Genomic DNA, 18,751 nt, shown 5'->3' on the forward strand with positions numbered 1-18,751 from the left:
GGAATTGATTTTTTGTCATTACCAATAACGCATGCAAACTGATAGCATTCAATGTCCATGATGTGAACCACGGTAGTTTCCATCATAACAGGTACCGCTCTATGATGCTAACTGGACATGAGCGGTTACAACGATAGCGTGATTGAGGCTCTCGTGTTACAGGATGTCTCTACACAGTCATGCACGGTTGACCTGACAGTTAAGCCTCCCCACCTGCGAATGCAGATACCACCGCTTAGACCTGCCAGATTGCCTCACAACAGTGAAGAAAAGCAGATTTGGTTTGTGCACGTTCTCTCTTATTTAAGCATTACAACTTCCTTTGTTGGAGAAGTCATGGGAAAACACTAAGAATTAGTGCAATCTGTCCAATTTTTCCCTGACAGACGAAAAACAAGCAGGCCCTGAAAGTGTGCCAGTCATCTCCCAGAAGAGTCCGTTGAGTAAAAACCTCAAAACCTCCACGCTCCATTATCTTCTGCTATAGGCCTCAATTTAGCCATCAGTAAAAATACACTGAAGGAAGACTTTACGGCTTTTCTTCAAAATAGACCATCAGTGTGTCATCCTGACTGTAAGGATCTGGTATCCTGCCAAGAGAACAGCACATTAACAAAGTACATGAGCGGGAATCCTCTCAAATTTACAAACCTTGGTCAAACTTCACACATCTGATGTAAATATTCAAGAATAATCAGCAGTTATACATAAAAACACATTATGTTTGGTCAACCTTGGGTTTGGAGAATTCCCTTAACCCTTAAATGCATCCCTTGGGTCTTTAGTGACCCGGGACATCATTCACTACCCTCCATCTCATTAATTTTATTAATTTTTTTTTTTAAGTTAGACATCATCCTTCTTGGTATTCCTCAATCAATTCCTGTACGTATATTTTTTTCTTCACAACAATAATTTAATCTTAGATGACGGATAAGTGCAATTCACCTTTATTCCACAAGGTGGCAATGTCTGAAACACAATGCTGAAGTGACGACTCATTCAGACAGAAAACGAAATAATAAGAAAAACATGAAATGGCTCAGCGATTTACTGCAGAGCAAGTACTGTACTCAATCAAATATGACTAACTGTTACTGGATGGATCTGGTGAAGCTGTTAGTGATCGAAATATTAATTTTGAAGATGTTGAAAATTATATAGTTTTGAGAATACGTTTGAGATCGCGAATGGGCTCATATTCGTGACCTCAAACATAAAACTAGCCCATTATTTGCTGAATTTACTGGGAAATGAGCTCTGACGAGGACTGTGATGATGGCATAAAACATCTGTTCAAACGGAGCCCTTTCAAGCTCCAAAAGGTTACAAAATACGATTTATTTTATTCTTCTGTAATTGTTACTCTAATATCAGAGGAGTTTTATATTATTGCGACAGGTAGAGATCCTTCCATGTTAGATATAGATCCGGGTCGATAAAGACCCGAATATGTAAGAACGATTGGTGAAACAGTCATGCATTTAAGGGTTAAACCTAGGTGTTAAACTTTAGTACATATCTCATCTTGCACCATTTGTGCCACAGACAGGAATGTTACCTAAATATTGTTGAGAAGTGTGCCATTACATTTCTTTGCAACCAGATGATATTTTGCCTGGTGGACGATATAAAAAAAAAAAAAAAAAATCCCATAGACTTAATTCAACCGAATAGTTTACTCATCTACATTGCAAACCTGTGTGACTTACATTCATCTGTGGAACACAAAATAAGATGCTGAAAAATGTCTGTGTTTTTCCATAAAATTAAAGTCAATGGGCTCAGTAGTTTAGACCCCATTTACTTGCACTGTATGAACAAAAACAGATCACACATTCTTCAAAATTTTGTGTTCTGCAGAATAAAATGAAGTCATACAGGTTTGGAATGGCATGAAGGTGAGTACATGTTGACAGAATTTTCATTCCCTTAAATTGAAGGAGAGGCCCAAACATCATAGACACTGTGACCAAAACTAGCCTGGGTATGGAGAACACCTACTCCTACATTTCCCATAATGCAACATTGCCAGTCAGGCCATAATGTGGCTAGAAAGCAAGAGAGCATGAAGTGGGGGCCTTCATCTAAACTGCCTTTTTCCTTCATGGTAAACACCCACTAAAAGGTCAACTAGTTCAAAGGTACCAACCCACCACTTTTACAGGAACTGTGATAACATGACGCTCTGCACAAATTCGATTTGCGCTTTTCAGGCACTTCGTCAAGCATGAAAGATCAAGCCATTGTGACCATTTGTGTCACCACAGTGCCTGGTTGATTTACGTTCTTTCCCCCGTGAGAGGGGCTGACGGTTTGCGCACTGCGCGCGTTATGCAACATCAAGGGGACAGTTCGTGACAACAGCTGCTGTCTATGTGAGCCAACGGCAGCATATCCCAAAAACAGAGAGAGAAAGTTGACCATTCTCGCAGAGACATCATTATTACATTACACCATATAACAGTGCATTAGCTAGAGGAAGAGGACAATCTGGTGGGATAATACAGAGCCAAAAAGAGTTAGGCTGAAAACTGATCTCAGGTTTGGAAGGGGCTCTCCTTTACGGCATTTCAATGCCACTGGTCTGTGGCTGACAAACCACTAGTGATTTGTTAGCCTGTTATTAGTTGACCATCTTTATTTTAGGGACTTTAAAAAGCGTACGTACAATAAAAAATAACCACAACGAGGCAGGTTTTTTTTTTTTACGTTTCTAAAAATACACTGAGAAATTATGTTTTATTATTTGCATTTTATAAAAAGAATTCATGCTGTGCTAGTGTCACATGTTGAGCAGTTAGCTTGCCAGATGTAAGACGAAAAAAATAAATGAATTAAAGAAAATAAAAAATTATGATATAATAATCTTTGATTCTATGCTAGCATATAATTTAAAGAACATCCCTCAAAAAACTGACCTAAACTGGTTAAATGGTCTCAACTGGTTTAATCTGGTTTCTCTGAAATGCCCCAAACACCTCAAAAATCAGTCAGCAGACCCGCTAAGCTTATACTGGTTTAAGTGGGCTTTTCAGTAGAGATTTCTGATTGTAATAACATTGTTCAGACCACATACATCAAAGTGGGTTTGTATTTCTAAACAGGCAGTGAATAGATTAACCCTACATTTTTATTTTTTTCTCTAGTCAATGGAGCTTTGGGGTCCTGGACGGACTTGAATCAATGGACGGACCAAATTTTCCTCTACAATCGGATGAGGTACATTCAAAATGGTACAGTAGTTCATTTTGTTTATTATTATTAAAAATGCATTTTCTTTCCATATATTGTAATTGATATAGAAAAAACAAACCATTCAAAGCAATACATTACAGTGATTTTACCATGGTTAAGTGCTGTGCCACCTGTCTAATAACTGTGGTAATTGTGGTAAAATCATTGTTAATGCACAGCCCTCGTGGTTAATTGCTTTAATAATCACTATTAGACCAGTACAAACAGGATTGTGAGTCAGTGCAGCAGAGCTGGATTTATTAGTGCAGAAACTGTCAAAGAATAATAAGGTCAAATATGGGAGTTCAACGTGTGTTCATCTGCTCAATCTTTCTTCGCAAGACAGAGGGGAGGTGACAGATTGGCGGCAGCTTGAGGTTCGAAGGGTTAAAGGGGGCTCAGAAGGCAGGCAGAGAGTAAGGCGAACTGACAGTGAGATAAGATTACCAGTTACTCCGGTGCTGAAGGATGCAACCACAGCAGAAAGTGACAGTTGACAGGAGCACAGCGGCCGGGTGACCACAGACAGGCACTGCGCAAGACCTCCTGTCTATCCACCAAAACACCAAAATAGAAATACAGTAGCACGCGCAAAAAAAAAAAAAGTTCTCCTTCTCTACACTCATCCATCTTAATTTTTCCTCTTGTCAAACCTCTTCATATTCTATAAGAACAGCTCCCAATACTTAAGCAATGCAAACAGCAGATTAGTAGTTGACATTAACATTTTACCTAGTTAAAATGAATTTATTATTATTTTTAATCTCTTTTTTTATTTGTCGTTCTACACCCGTAAGACCTTATTAAGATATTTTTTATGAAATCCGATGGCTCAGTGAGGCCTCTATTGCCAGCAAGATAATTAACACTTTCAGATGCCCAGAAAGTTACTAAAAATATATTTAAAACAGTTCACGTGACTAGAGTGGTTCCACCTTAATAATATAAAGTGACCTTAATAATAATATAAAATACTTAATAATATAAAATACTTTTTGTGCTCCCCAAAAAAAATAAATAAATAATTTTTTTTGTTTAAAATAACTACTTTTCAACAATATCTAGTGATTTCAAAATACTGATTCAAAGCATTACGAATCTTTTGTTGTTTAGAATCAGTGGTTCTGAACGTCAAAGTCACGTGATTTCAGTAAACGAGTCTTTGTTACGTCATAAGTGTTTCTAAATTGCAATAGTACACAGTTTGATACATGCTCCGAACCACTGATTCGAAACAAAAGATTCAAAAACTTCGAAGCAGTGTTTTGAAATCGGCCATCACTAGATATTGTTGAAAAGTCGTTATTTTGTTTTTTGGTGCAGAAAAATTATTCTCATCGTTTTATAAAATTAAGGTTGAACCACTGTACTCACATGAACTGCTTTAAATATGTTTTTAGTACCTTTCTGGGCATCTGAAAGTGTTAATTATCTTGTTGGCAACAGAGGCCTCACTGAGCCATCGGATTTTATCAAAAATATCATAATTTGTTCCCCCAAGATGAACGAAGGTCTGGGTGAGGGTGAGTAATAAATGACAATTTTTATTTTTGGGTGAACTGACCCTTTAACTTCTTTCAAAATAAATAAATACATCTTACTAACCCCAAACTTTTAAACAGTAGTATATAAATACTTATAAAAAAAAACAACAAAAAAAAAAACAGCATGCATAATAACTGTACCATAAAACAGTTTTAAATGGGTCATAGAATGTCACACAATAGCAAATTGCTTGAAATGTGAAGTCAGCTACCCAGATGCCAGTTAAAAAAAAAAACCCACAAAAAAATAAAAGACACAAAATGACTACAAAGAGAGGAGTAAAAAAATCATTTGAAATGGTGACTGGTGTCTGTGAGCCTGTTCTGAACACGTATGTGCCATTAAGGTGAGTGAAATTAATCGAAGAGCACAAGACTATATTCTGCACATTAGCCATTAATTATCACACCACAGAGCAAAAAATCCATACTGTCTGAGAGGAAAATAGATCATAATGTGCAAGCCTCCCATTTAACACACACGCTGCAGCCAAACAAAGCATCCGCTGTTTCCTCCTACCATACCAGCTTTTTTTGGGGCCGATTAGGCAGTGTGGGCCTCAGACTGGCAGCCAGGTGTTAGAAGCTTGCTCAGGGCGTTTTTCAGATCAAACTAAACCCATTCTCACAAGCAGGTCACTGCCTAAATCGCAGCAATTAAGAAATGATTTTCACCTCATGGATTGCTGTTACTTTCTCACAGATGATTCCCTTCCCAGCCTGTCAGCAGGGAGGCGCTGGAAAGGGCAGCTAACGCAAGAAAACAGAAAAAGAAAAGAACAATAAAAGCATAAATAATGGTGAGCAGGAAAGTAGGCTAGTAGAGCAATCAGGGTATGTGAAAAATGATTATGTACAAAAAGAAAAGAAAAGATCCCTGACAGGTGGGAGGAAAGAAAAAAAAAATTACTAAATAAATTCAGCTTTCATTGTCAAGAAGGCTCATGGTGGGGAGAGGGAGATTTAGCTTTTTTCAGTCAAAATGCAAAAACAAATCTACAAAAAGGTGAAAAACTGAGCATTTAAATCACTCATTTCAAATACAACACAAAGAGCTGCTGACTTGAAATATTCAAGGCCAAAAACGAGGTGATTTCCCATATCTGTGCATGAATGAGACTGCATAAAAGCAGAAGTCGTTCTTTTTCGCCTCGCCTGTCACAGAGACTTTCCACAGGAAGAAGCCAGCAGAGAATCTCTGGCCCTTTACAGACACTAAATACAAGACTATGACTAATTTGACGCTTCAGCAAAATATTCGCAAGAATTTGTACACCGCTCATTCCAGCTAAATTACAGCAGTTGAAATAAACGGCTGACTAAATCTGTAAATTTTACCTTGCGTGTATTCATTAAAACATGCTTACTGGAAACATGATGCTGTCACTCAATATTACTGCATTTACTGTGACAGAAGTGACATCCTATAATATCCGTTTGCTCATAAATCTGTCAGCGCATATGCCAGGCAACTTCAGCTCGGCTCCTGCCAGCCCGTCTGAATTATATTATGCTTTTTAATGGGGTTAACTTTCCTACAGGTAATGTTTTGGAATGGATTGAGGTTCATGTAATGCAATCAAATTGTCTTTAGGTGCCTCATGCAGAACAAATTTTTACAATCTTAAAACAATACATTTTAAACCATACACATATACATACTGTATACCAAGTTGCATTTAATAAAAGCCGCTTTCTGAATTCATACAGATTAAAGGGTTAGTTCACCCAAAAATTAAAATTCTCTCATTAATTACTCAACCTTATGTCGTCCCAAACCTGTAAGAGCTTAGTTCATCTTCGGAACACAAATTAAGATATTTTTGATGAAATCCGAGAGGTATATGACTCGTCCATAGACAGCAATATAATCACCACTTTCAAGTTCCAGAAAGGAACTAAAGACTAAAGAAAGTTGACGTGACTGCAGTGGTTCAATCTTAATTTTATGAAGCGATGCGAATACTAAAAAGCAAAACAAAAATAACAACTATATTTAATGATTTTTCCTCTTCCCTGTCAGTCTGTTACACAGTTGGCGCAGTGAACGCATGGCCATGTTTACATCTGAAAGCCGACTGCCGGTTCCTGCGTTGGTATCACGCAAATGTGTTGAACACAGCCTCGGCCAATACTTAGCCGGCATTCAGACGTAAACACGTAAGCTCTGCAACGCGTTTACTGTGCCAACTGCGTAACTGACTGACAGGGAAGAGGAAAAATTATTGAATAAAGTCGTTGAATTTTTGTTTTGTTTTTGCGCACAAAAAGTATTATCGTCACTTAGGGCTGGGGGATATATCGCATGCAATTGTAACGCGCATTTCGTCAGTAAAGCCGGTTCCCTGATTACCGCTAAATCGCCATCACCTGCTTTAAAATGGAGCGGCATTTAATAGACAGAACCGTAGTTCACTGACGAGCTACGCAATATCGCGTTCATTATCGCAGATATCGACTTCGATAATGAACGCGATATTGCGTGGCTTATCAGTGAACTACGGTTCAATTGCATGCGATATATCCCCCAGCCCTATGGTCACTTCATAAAATTAAGGTTGAACCACTGCAGTGGTTTTTAGCAATGTCTTTAGTACCTTTCTGGAACTTGAAAGTGTTGATTATGTTGCTGTCTATGGACAAGTCATATTCCTCTCAGATTTCATCAAAAATATCTTTATTTTTGTTCCGAACGAAGCTCTTACGAGTTTGGTGCAACATGAGGGTGAGTACTTAACAGAATTTTCATTTTTGGGTGAACTAACACTTTAATGTAAATTAAATGTTGCAAATGTAATGCAAATGAAATGTTAAATGTAAAATAAATGACTGTACTTTTTGTTTTTATTTCCTTTGGGGGAGGGTTCATTGAAAGTCAGTGGGGTCCAATGTTGTTTCTATCGCATCAGCGAAAAAAGCTAAAACAGATTTCAAAATATTTCCTTGTGTTTCATAGAAGAACAAAAGTCATACAGGTTTGGAACGATTTGAGGGCGAGTAAATGACATCAGAATTTTCATTTTTGGGTGAACTATTCCTTAAATTATAGCAGTACAACCCCTACTGAAGCGGCTAGATAAGCCTTCAAACGCAAAGTTGCGGTGACCGATGCAAAACACTGATTCAAGTGCTGCTCTCAGTGGCCAGCAGAGCAGCAGTGAGATGATTTAAAAATAAATAAATAAATAAATAAAAACGGGAAGACAGGAAGAGCAAAGAAGCTTGCAGCTCACGCCTGCCGGCAGACAAACAGCTAACAGACGCTGCCATTAACCACAAGTCTGGACTAAAGCACCACTTATCAGCAACAGAATCAATATCAGCCCAGCCTTGCTGTTGAGTACCTGCATAAAAACAGACGGCATTATGCACGCATTTAGTGTTAACATGCACGTGTGCATTTGTGTGTGAAAGGGCCCCATTAAACCGAGCTTCAGTCGGTCTGGTCAGTTGAGCGCCTGGGCTTTTCTGGCTAGGAGTTTTTTTTCCTTCTTTCACATGTTGCAAAAAAAGCACTTGTGGATTTGTTGAAAATATCTGATTTATGAGTGAGCAGTTAAGAAGCTTGTTCTGTCTCCCCCGGAGCAGCCAGAGCTCATTATGAGCTCTCAGCATCCGCAGAGCACCACTATTTTCAGACACTCAAGTGGTGATTCCAAAAAAAAAAAAAAAAAAAAAAAAAAGGGCAGAGACGCGGTGTTCTGGCACCGGGGTGGTTACTATGGAAACATAGTGGCTAGGCCCCACTGATGGCAAAGTGCATGTGTGATCAATGTTTCTTTTTTCCAAGACACTGTTTTTAGTCACTGTGGAAATGTTAAATTATGCTTTCAATTAGATTTACTTGTAAAGTGATTGTTTGTTCCATGTTAATTAATTTGAAACTTCTGTTTTGAAATAACAGTAAGTACCTCATTTACAGAAGCTAATTTCCAACCTGACAATAAATGTGAGAATTGGAAAAGTTGTACATAAATGCTATAATGTTGTATACGGCCACGTGCCAAGAGGACTGGAGCCGATGACTTTGATGAGCTTATTGTGGTGTAAAAAGTGATTTAAATTCAGATCACTTTACAGAGCTAACAGCACCATTAGTCACCATGGCTGAAACTCTATCTGGAACTGGATTTAATGATATTATCTGGATCCTGTCAGATTTGTCCTTGACTGTCAAAAGGTTTTGTGGGTTAAACAAGAGACTGTCATTAAATCCATGGACAGGTTTGCCTTTCAGCGCTTCCAACACTGTTGAACAGACATCCGAGATCCTTACCATAAGGGTTAGCTTAAGCCTAAAAACTATGTAGACGCATTAAGAAATAAAACCACAAAACTGTTTTATATGTTTCTTTACAATGTCTGTTTTGTACATTCAAAAGGAACATGCATTTGTAGCATAAAAAGAATTGTGTCTAGCAAAGTGGGATAGAATGCCTTTTTCCACTGACCTATTGGAAATATGGATTGATAAATCAAAGAAGCACGTGGATAGCAAATTAAGATCCATGAGATTTTTATTGCCATTTACAAATATTAAATTGTTTGCTAAATTGGTGCAATGGCTGAAAAAAAAAAAAAAAAAAGCATAAGTTGGACCTTTAGGGATACAATAGATTGTCACTGGGGTAGCACCCTCAAAGGATTAGTTTACTTTAAAATGAAATTTACCCCAAGATTTACTCACCCTCAAACCATCCTGTGTTTATATGACTTTCTTCTTTCTGATGAACACAACCAGACTTTTATTAAAAAATATCCTGACGCGTCCAAGCTTTATAATGGCAGTGAACGGAGCAACAAGTTTGAGCTTTCGTCAGACCGCCTTCCGTATTCAACTTACAAAAAACGTCAACTTACGTTTTTTCCGTAAGTTAAATACGTAAGGCGAAGGACGTAGCATAAGCGATTTGAACTGCGAGAGCGGTTAAACTTTCTTCGTAAGTTGAATACGGAAGGCGGTCTGGCGAAAGCTAAATATTTTACTTTAGAACTTGTGAAATATGATATTTTTCTTACACAAATGCATCGCTTTGCTTCAGAAAGCCTTTATTTACCCCCCGGAACCGTGTGGATTATGTTTATGATGATGGATGGATGCACTTTCTTGAGCTTCAAACTCGTTGCCCCGTTTACTGCCATTATAAAGCTTGGATGTGTCAGGATATTGATTAATATAACTGATTGTGTTCATCAGAAAGAAGAAAGTCATATACACCTAGGATGGCTTGAGAGTGAGTAGATCATGGGGTAATTTTCATTTTAAAGTGAACAAGTCCTTTAAAAGGGACAACTTTGCACTTTATCTACCCCTAAAAAGGTGCATACTAGTACTTTAGAGAAGTAGTATAGGCACTACTATTAGGAGTCAATAAGATACGAAGTTGTCCCTTTATGGCTACTGCCTCAGTGACAAGCCATTGTATCCCTAAAGGTATAATTTTTTGCACAGTTTTTTTTTTTTTTTTTTTTTTTGAGACTGTAAGGCATTTTGGAATCCTAAAATAGTAAAAATAATTTAGGGAAAATTAGACTTTATTTAGGCACTTTACTTTAGAGACACCAATCTAGTTATTAGTAAAGTAAATACATATACATAAATTAATTTTGTTCAGTTTGTTCAAAAAGAAAGACTACAACAAAATTAAAGGCCATTTTCACTATCCATCCACCATTTCTCAAATAATTTACTCTTGGTACAAAAGCTATCTCACCTCTATTGAAACTTGTGTGACTAGCATCCATTTAGTGTATAAAAAATATGCTATTTCTTACTATTTACACTTTGCTCCAAACATTATCCACAACTATTTACTCAGTGTAAATAGAATCTATCTTCTATTAAACAGTGTAAATAACTGCCGCCCAATATAAAAACCTATCAAAGTACCCATGTCTCTAAACGTAACATGTCCAAATCATGCACAACTTTCAAAACAGAATCACAATCAAGATTCTATCATTTCCATTGATCGTATTTATAGTTAGTTATCTTGCTAATATAGTATTAGGTCAGTCACATTGATGTGGAGATAAAGATGAAGGAATTCAAATGGGTAAAGCTTTAGCTGCTGGAAGTTTCCTTTAACACATTCCAAATTCAAACCAAAGAAAGTCACCAAGTGGAAAGCAACATCAATCACAAATGTCTGGCAATCCAGATAAGCCACAAAACAAATGATTAATGCTGTATACAAAGCTGAACGTACACAGTGTAAAAAGTTCAACAGAGGTTTCCACTGTGCTGGTGTCTTCACAATAATACAAGAGGATTCTGTGCCGAACAACACCTCAAACAGATCTGACATCCCTTGGTCTAAAATAGTAGCACTATGCAAAATTAAGCACACTTTCTGTCACAGCAAGTCAAACACTACACGGCTACATGTCTTGCTAGGGCCCTCATCACTAAACAAAATGACTAACCCCAGTGTCAGGCCTATGAGAGGCCCCACTGGCCTCTCCTTAAGCAGCTGAACTTGCACAAAAGCAGCCACATGGCTCCCAGTGGCATGCATCTCGCCGGCTAATGAGAGATGCAGCACTGAATTACAAATGTTCTGGCAGGAGGGTTAGCGTACCCAAAGACACTTCCATTACATCGCTGTAAGGGGGAGGTCTTCCATCTAAAAGCGCACTCTCTCACTCGCTTTCGCACACACACTCATATGAAAACCACAGAGGCTGATTTTTAAAAGCCTGAAATGATTACGGTATAAGCCACTTCCTCATTACAGTAAATGTTTTCAATATGGCTGCTTTCACTACGTACTGTCGATTCCAGTCTGCACCTGATCAGCGCGTTCGGAACGTATGGGATATTATACTGCAATTCCGAAGACTAATGGCACAATTATTCATAAAAGCAGACCGAGGAAAAGACAAAAACACCTCCAAAGAACAGAATGGCCAGTGAGCATCACGGAGGGGAACACAGTTGTGAAAGGGAAGTACTACTGCCAAGAGTTCTGCCTGTTGCTGCCACGTCTTGGCCACATGTCAGCATTCACGACAACATCAGTGAGGTTACCCTGCCTTGAGCCAAGTGCAAGCAAGACAAAATACAAAAGAACCGAGAGAGCCTGTCTGGAAATAAAGATTGAAAGGGGAACAAGTTCTACATTCTTAAATGTACCATTTCTGGCATTTACTATTAGGATGTAATAACAATTCCCAATACTTAAGAATCCTGTCCACGGAATTTCACAATTTCTACTTCCTCTATTGCTTGGATAGTTCAAGAGATATAAATTACAACATCTTTGGTAGAAGGTGTGGGTTTATAACCATTTTGATTTTGATAGGTTTTAGGAGGCATTTGGTTAGAGAGTCAGACTTGTAACCCAAAGGTTGTGGGTTCGAGTCTGAGTACCAGCAACCAGTAACAGAATTCTCTTCCACTCTCATTATCCTCAACTGACGTTTCCCTTGAGCAAGGCACCTAACCCCCAATCGCTCCCTGGGTACTGCAGAAAAAATGGTTGCCCACTGCTCCGGGTGTGCGTAAGTATTCAATAATACTCACTGTTGTGTGTGTAGACTTGGATGGGTGAAATGCAGAGCAAAAATTTCGAGTTTGGGACAACACACTTCACTCACTTGAAATATTTGGACAGTGTTTTGCCCTACGACAAGAAAAATCTTTCATGACATTTGTCTCAGATGGCAAAATGATTCCAAAATTGTATAGTGTGAACCTAGCTTAACTTCTGCTCTACAGAAAAAAATCTAGTTCTGCCCCTTTGTTCAGATCTAGTTCAAGACCTAACCCTAAAATCTATATCTAGTCCAATTTTAGAGGTTAACTGCACCATTAAAAAGAAGCTTAAATAAAAGCAGCCAAGTAGACGTCGTAATCCTCTGAAATGGTGCTGGTGAAGATAGCCTAACCTTTTTGACAGAACTTTTGCAGATGAAAGTAATTTTAATAGAAATCCACACAATCAAGAACTTCAAGTTAGGGCAGAAGATTTACCCACATGGATTTTGCAATGGGTTCAAGTTCACCGATTCGCTGTGTGAGTTGTGCTTTATACATTGCTACACTAATGATAACAGACAGACAATTTTGTAGAAGTTTGTGGCCTAATGGTTAGAGAGTCAGACTTGTGACCCGAAGTTTGGGAGTTCGAGTCTCAGTACTGGCAGGAATTGTAGGTGGGGGAAGTGAATGAACAGTGCTCTTTTCCACTCTCATTACCCTTGAGCAATGCACCTAACCCCCAATCACTCCCTGGGCGCCAGAGTAAATGGCAGCCTACTGCTCCAGGTGTGTTCACGGTGTGTATGTGTGCTCGTACTTGAATGGGTGAAATGCAGAGCTCAAATTCTGAATATGGGACACCATACTTGGCTACACTTGGCTTTTTTTTTTTTTTTGCTAATGTGACCACACCTTTAGTAAGGTGAAAATTGGCAGTGACATTGTATTAGACTTTATGCCATGACAAAGACCAATACTTCACTTTCTTGCCCCAAAACAGTACATCAAATAAGGAAGTGTAGACCAAAGCCAACTTTATGCAGTCATTCTGCTGATACAGCCTTCCATCAAAGCCCAAGTCCTCTCCAATGCATGACCACATGCTCACTCACCACAGAAGGCCTCCATCTGATATTCTGCCCTCTTATCTCATTATAATTCAAAGTACAGGACAGAGGAATGAAAGGCAGGGAGGGAGAACATTCTTTGAGCGCAACACTTAAGCCGCACCACTTATCAAAGCGCTGCTGCACCTGTTTTCATGTCAGCAGAGCAAATTCCTCACATTACGTGGGCACATCCGTATACGTAACCGCCCGTGCATGTTTGCTGATGTGGGAGTGCGTCCTGTGCAAGCAGTCACACATTGATCAAGGAGCTCTGCACTTGTGGAGGTTAGATCACATTTGATTGTAAAGGTCGATATGCAAAAGGCCACATTGCATAATATACCAAGCTGGTGACGCAACAGCCATAAAGGACAACGGCAACACTTATCCACGACTGCACCAGGCAAGATTCTCTTAACGATGTCGTGAGGTGAAGCATCGTCACATGGCAGAGGACTATGGCAAGTAGCTTTGAGAAAATTTCCTTCTGAAAAATTAAATGGATTAATATAAAATTAATAAACTATCACTCATGCCAACCTCTCAAGTGATCTGGCATTTTACATTAAGAGATTCACACATAGCCTCTACTGATATGCAATTTTGTAAAATTGTTTGTAAAGTCCCCAATGTCAACAAAGACTGTAAAAGACTTGCATACACACATTAACGTGGATTATAATTACAATTTTAAAATAAAAATCCAAAACATCAAGCCATCCCACAGCTAATTAACTAATACCGCCGATATTAAATATAGGTAAGAGTTTTGTTTATTCAGTATCCCCTAGAATCAAATCAGATATGTTGTTTCTTTCCCTTGGCATTTCTAATTATATCCTTGCAAAAACTGCTTATTTGCAACTAACTTGTGGTTCATTAAACCACTTATAATATCAGACATCAGAAGTAAAAAGACAGTTTTTCATCATAGCAGAATTTACATTATTCTTATCCATTATGTGTCTATGATGAAGTAACATTTATCCAAAGTAAGTCCACATTGGAGATTTAGGATATTAAAAGTGTTATAACTAGAGGGGTTCATTCAAATACATCTAGTTCATTCAAATATGACCCTCAACTAACAAACTCACAAAATTAACTCAGGTCTTTTCTAACAGCTGGCCTTCTGAGGTATGAATTTTGCCATGTCACATCCTTGAAAAAAAGCAAGGGGGAAAAACCCCATTTGCATTAAAACAGAGGGTTAAATGAAGCACAGTGGCGCTAGCGGCAGGCGCTGAAACACAAACATACAATCTCTCACACGCACACACGCGGAGCCTCACAGCTTTCTCCTCACAAATGGACAAGGTGCCCGCATTTACATTGTAAAGCTGGAGGACTCTGAGCGGGGGAAGGGGTCAGAGGGAGGGCTTGGTGAGCCTTGGCCCTGCTCTCTATTTTTGTTTCCAGCTTTTTTGTGCGCCACACACTGCAGTGGATTTTTCAACTTGGCCCTCATCAGTTGTACGCCTGATGAAACAAACACTGACAGCTTCTTTACATTTGTAAAGGCCCCTACAGCAGCTGTGCCTATCTCACCACACGTCTATGAATCAGGGCCCGACCCCAGCTGGGCCTGCAGAGAGAGAGAGAGAGAGAGAGAGGGATAGGGAGAACGAGAGAGGAAGAATAGCCATGGGTAACCCCCCGTTCCCCCCACACCATGTGCCATGTTCACTTCAACAGAACAGGAACACAAACGCGAGCTCTGGCTGCATTCATTAGCCAAACTCTGAAATCAAAACCAGCGTAACTCTTCGCTCTAAAAACAGCCCTCAAAAATAATTATACAGAGAAGTTGTTTCAGAGAGTGTCAGGACGGCCTGAAAGCCATTAAAGGAGCTCGTCTGAAAGCAGAAGTGCCTACGTGCCCCCCCTTCTGCTTTTCACACACGTCTATCAATCAGGGACGGTCTAATTGCATTTCCTTGTTTGCTCTTATTAACATCTATTATCATATTTTTTTTTCTCTCTCTCTCTCTCGATTTCCACTAAATGAATTTTAATAATATTCACAGAACATGTGAAGGAAAAATGGGGTAATAAAAAAATTGAAGAAGGAGGGAAAAAAAGAAAAGAAAAACAAACCTTGCACTCATGTTCCAGGGGATATGGTTAAGCCAAGCATGTATAATTGTCTTACGCTAATTAAGGGGAGGCTGAATCCAAGGGGCCAAGAGTTGTGCAGGCCCGGGGGACAGATCCTTCAGGTTGTTTTTGTTGTTTGCCTGACCAGATTTTAGCACAGCTGCCTGCACTGCACAGATGTGACATGATCAGCCATGTTCTGAACGGTTCAGATCCATTCAACACACCCTACACAGAGGCTCAAGACCCTGACCATACAGATGTGTGTTCACTATGGAGCAGATCCTTGTCAGGCATGCAACCATACACAAATCAAATAGCTAAAATTAATTCTCACTTTGTTAATGACAACAATACAAAAGGGGGAAAAAAAAGACCCAAACTCAAACAGCGTTCACACTTTTGACCTTTACACTCTTGATTACATAGATAAGGTTATTAAAATAATTTCTCAAAATAGTGTGCCCCAAAATGGACATTTCCAGCCGAATAAATATTTTAGAAGAGAGAATTTCCATTATTTCAGACATGTCCAGATTTCCATGACAATGGGATCCCTGTACATGAAAAGTTATTATTATTATTATTATTATTATTCAAATATAAATGTTGGTCATAAACCAGATAACTAATGAATTAAATATATAAAGAAAAAAAAACATAGCTAAACTATAATAAAATATAAAGCTTGTCCATTCCTGACAATATTTTGACAAGTTTCACAAGGAAGGCCTTTTAAACTAATGGTAGTACACAGGGTTTCTCTGAATCATTCTTCTCAGGGATTACAAGTCACCACGTGGTGTAAAAGGCTACTTTGTCATCACTTTCATTTCCCTTGTCAATCAACAAAAGTAATTGCGTCACACTTGTGTGAGCTACCGTAACATTAAGAGACGTTGCACTAAAGCTACGTTGAACAAAATTACTCAAAGACCATTTCCATCACCTTTATGGAAAGCGATAAGATGTCATGGAGATCGAGCACTACCGAAGGAAACTGCCATGGTGCGTCATCATAACCTATACCCTCCCAATGTTGGTTTCATTCCTGTTAACCTGTTGCTGATGAACTGAAATAAATATCACTACACTAAAACATACACTTAAAGCGCAACAAAGTCCTTTCCATGTAGCAATACCGGTCAAAATATGGTTCGGTGAAAAAAAAGTTCAATATGAGGGCACGTGACAAGCCTACTTCAAGCAGCAGACAAAATTGGCTGCACGAGCTAACCCTTTCACGCGCTAGCGGGAAATTATTTCTCGGCCCTGGTTTGGTTTGAGAAGAAACTAAAGTAAGGACTTGGACAATGAGATATGTAACAACAGTATGACAAACTCTGACAAAAGAAACTTCTCCTCAAGTACAGGTAAAGCGCCAGGGAAACGCGGGTTAAGAGTCAGTCAGTTCTTTGAGGGTTAACTGATAGGAGGTTTGGTCGGCTGTCTCTGAGGAGACTCGGGTTTTTGTTATGGTAGTCTTGCTTAATTCCGCTCCCGAGGAGAGTTTAAATCACCATCCAGAAAAGTTCAAGCCCTATATGTAGTCCCCCGTTCTCCAATATAACACGACAAGCTCGCCGGTTCACTAACCCATCGTACTGGTGGAGATAGTAAAATGGTCGGTTTCCTTTGCACGCGAACCTCTGCAATGCGACTGTAGTATATATTCCACCATAAACGACATTCCACGCGCTTAATCTAATCAGTTGTGTAATATTACGACCCGTTAACATTCAAGGTTTTAATCTGCTTAATAAAACGTGCAGAAACTCTCAGAGAAAAAGCAGACAAAAAAGGAAGAGTTTCATGCACAGTGATGCCCACAATACTGGCCGCTGCGCAAGCTCGTGTTTTCTAGTTTGGCGTTTGTACTTTAAATTGTGAAGATTGAAGACAATCCACTCTTCTGAATCTTAAATAAAATAACTACATCTGCCTCCAATGTCGAGCTTTCTCGGTTGTCAAAGTTCCTTACGCGTTCACTTTAAAAACATTAAAGAGCCCATTGCTTACACTTAAGGACGAACGAGTTACATCTGAGATAAACAAATACCAGGGGAGTTGAGGTAGTTGCATTTATGACCCGTATTCCTGCAGATTTCAGTTCGGGAAAACAAATCTCAGAATAAAAGAAGGCGATATGGTTGTCCTCGCGGCTTTGAGACGGAAAGCAATGAAGAGCAAACAAAGCCATACTAGTCACAATTGTGCTTTAACGCTGGAGTTTGTGTACCAACAACAACCCCTAACAAAACACGTCCAGGTTTATAAACGAGTTCTGCAAGCTAACATTTGTCGTGCAAAAAAAAACATACGCATTCCCAATGAGGATACCAATGCAAAAGCTAGGAAAAGCGATGTCTGAGAAAAACAAACAAACAAACCTTTTAATTGATTTAAGTGCCGTGAATCATGCATTTACGCCATCCTTTTAAATCAAGACTAAACACAACATGAGCCATCCGTGATCAAAGTTTACGCATTTAACATCGACACAAGCGCGAGACCATCGAACAAACTTAAGGTCAACCGCATACAAAGGATCAATACTTACGTATTTCTTCTGAATGATATTCCTCTTAGGTCTTTCCTTGCTCATTCTGCAATCCAAAATGATTTACTGTTAAGGAGAGAATCGCCACATGAATTTTCTTCCTGCTTCTTTTCTTTTTCCCGGAGCAATGCGATTTAAATCCCCTGTAGTTTGCTTGGCTGTGTAGAATTCCCTCTTCGATCGCCGATGATTCCTAATAGAATCGTGGAATTACTGATAATCCCAAAATTAGGGATCCATCGCCAAGGGTAAAGGGCAAAATAAACAATTGCATCGGCATACCATAGTTAAAACCACTCGCCACAATAACTTCCATCAGTGATGTTCATCCCGGTTCTTTAAAACACGTAGGTTTATTCAAGTGAGGATGTAAATGTTCGGTGGTGAGTTACATCTTGTTTTTAAAAGGCTTATCCGATGATAGGATGAAATAAATAAAATTTTAAAAAAGGAAAAGGATTCGTGGTCCGTTTTGGCTGGAGCTAGCAGACGGTGAGTGAACTCTCCAGCAGCACCACGGGCTCATCTGAACACAAGGCGAAGCTTCTTTCTTTAAGCAGCCTATCACACCCGACAGCACGCTCAGCGGTAACTTTAAAAGGACTGCCGCCTTAGGGAGCGTCGCAAAATGACCATTCGTTCAGGGGAACGAACAACACTTCAAAGTTGCCGAATAAAAGAATGAGCGATTAAATCAACATGGGTTCAGTATGGAGAGGGA

General features: G+C 39.1%; 1 protein-coding gene across 1 annotated transcript in view; it reads right to left on the reverse strand.

Annotated features, from left to right (window-relative positions):
- jarid2b (jumonji and AT-rich interaction domain containing 2b) overlaps positions 1 to 18,536 on the reverse strand; it is a 121,358-nt gene extending 102,822 nt beyond the window's left edge. The window contains exon 1 of the mRNA XM_067411573.1: positions 18,031 to 18,536. Within this exon, the coding sequence (XP_067267674.1) occupies positions 18,031 to 18,075 (45 nt within the window). The 5' untranslated portion in view covers positions 18,076 to 18,536. The remainder of the gene's footprint in view (positions 1 to 18,030) is intronic.
- Between the last annotated feature and the right edge of the window lie 215 nt (positions 18,537 to 18,751).

This window comes from Chanodichthys erythropterus, chromosome 15, assembly GCF_024489055.1.
Source record: "Chanodichthys erythropterus isolate Z2021 chromosome 15, ASM2448905v1, whole genome shotgun sequence".
In the NCBI taxonomy this organism is placed as follows: domain Eukaryota; kingdom Metazoa; phylum Chordata; class Actinopteri; order Cypriniformes; family Xenocyprididae; genus Chanodichthys; species Chanodichthys erythropterus.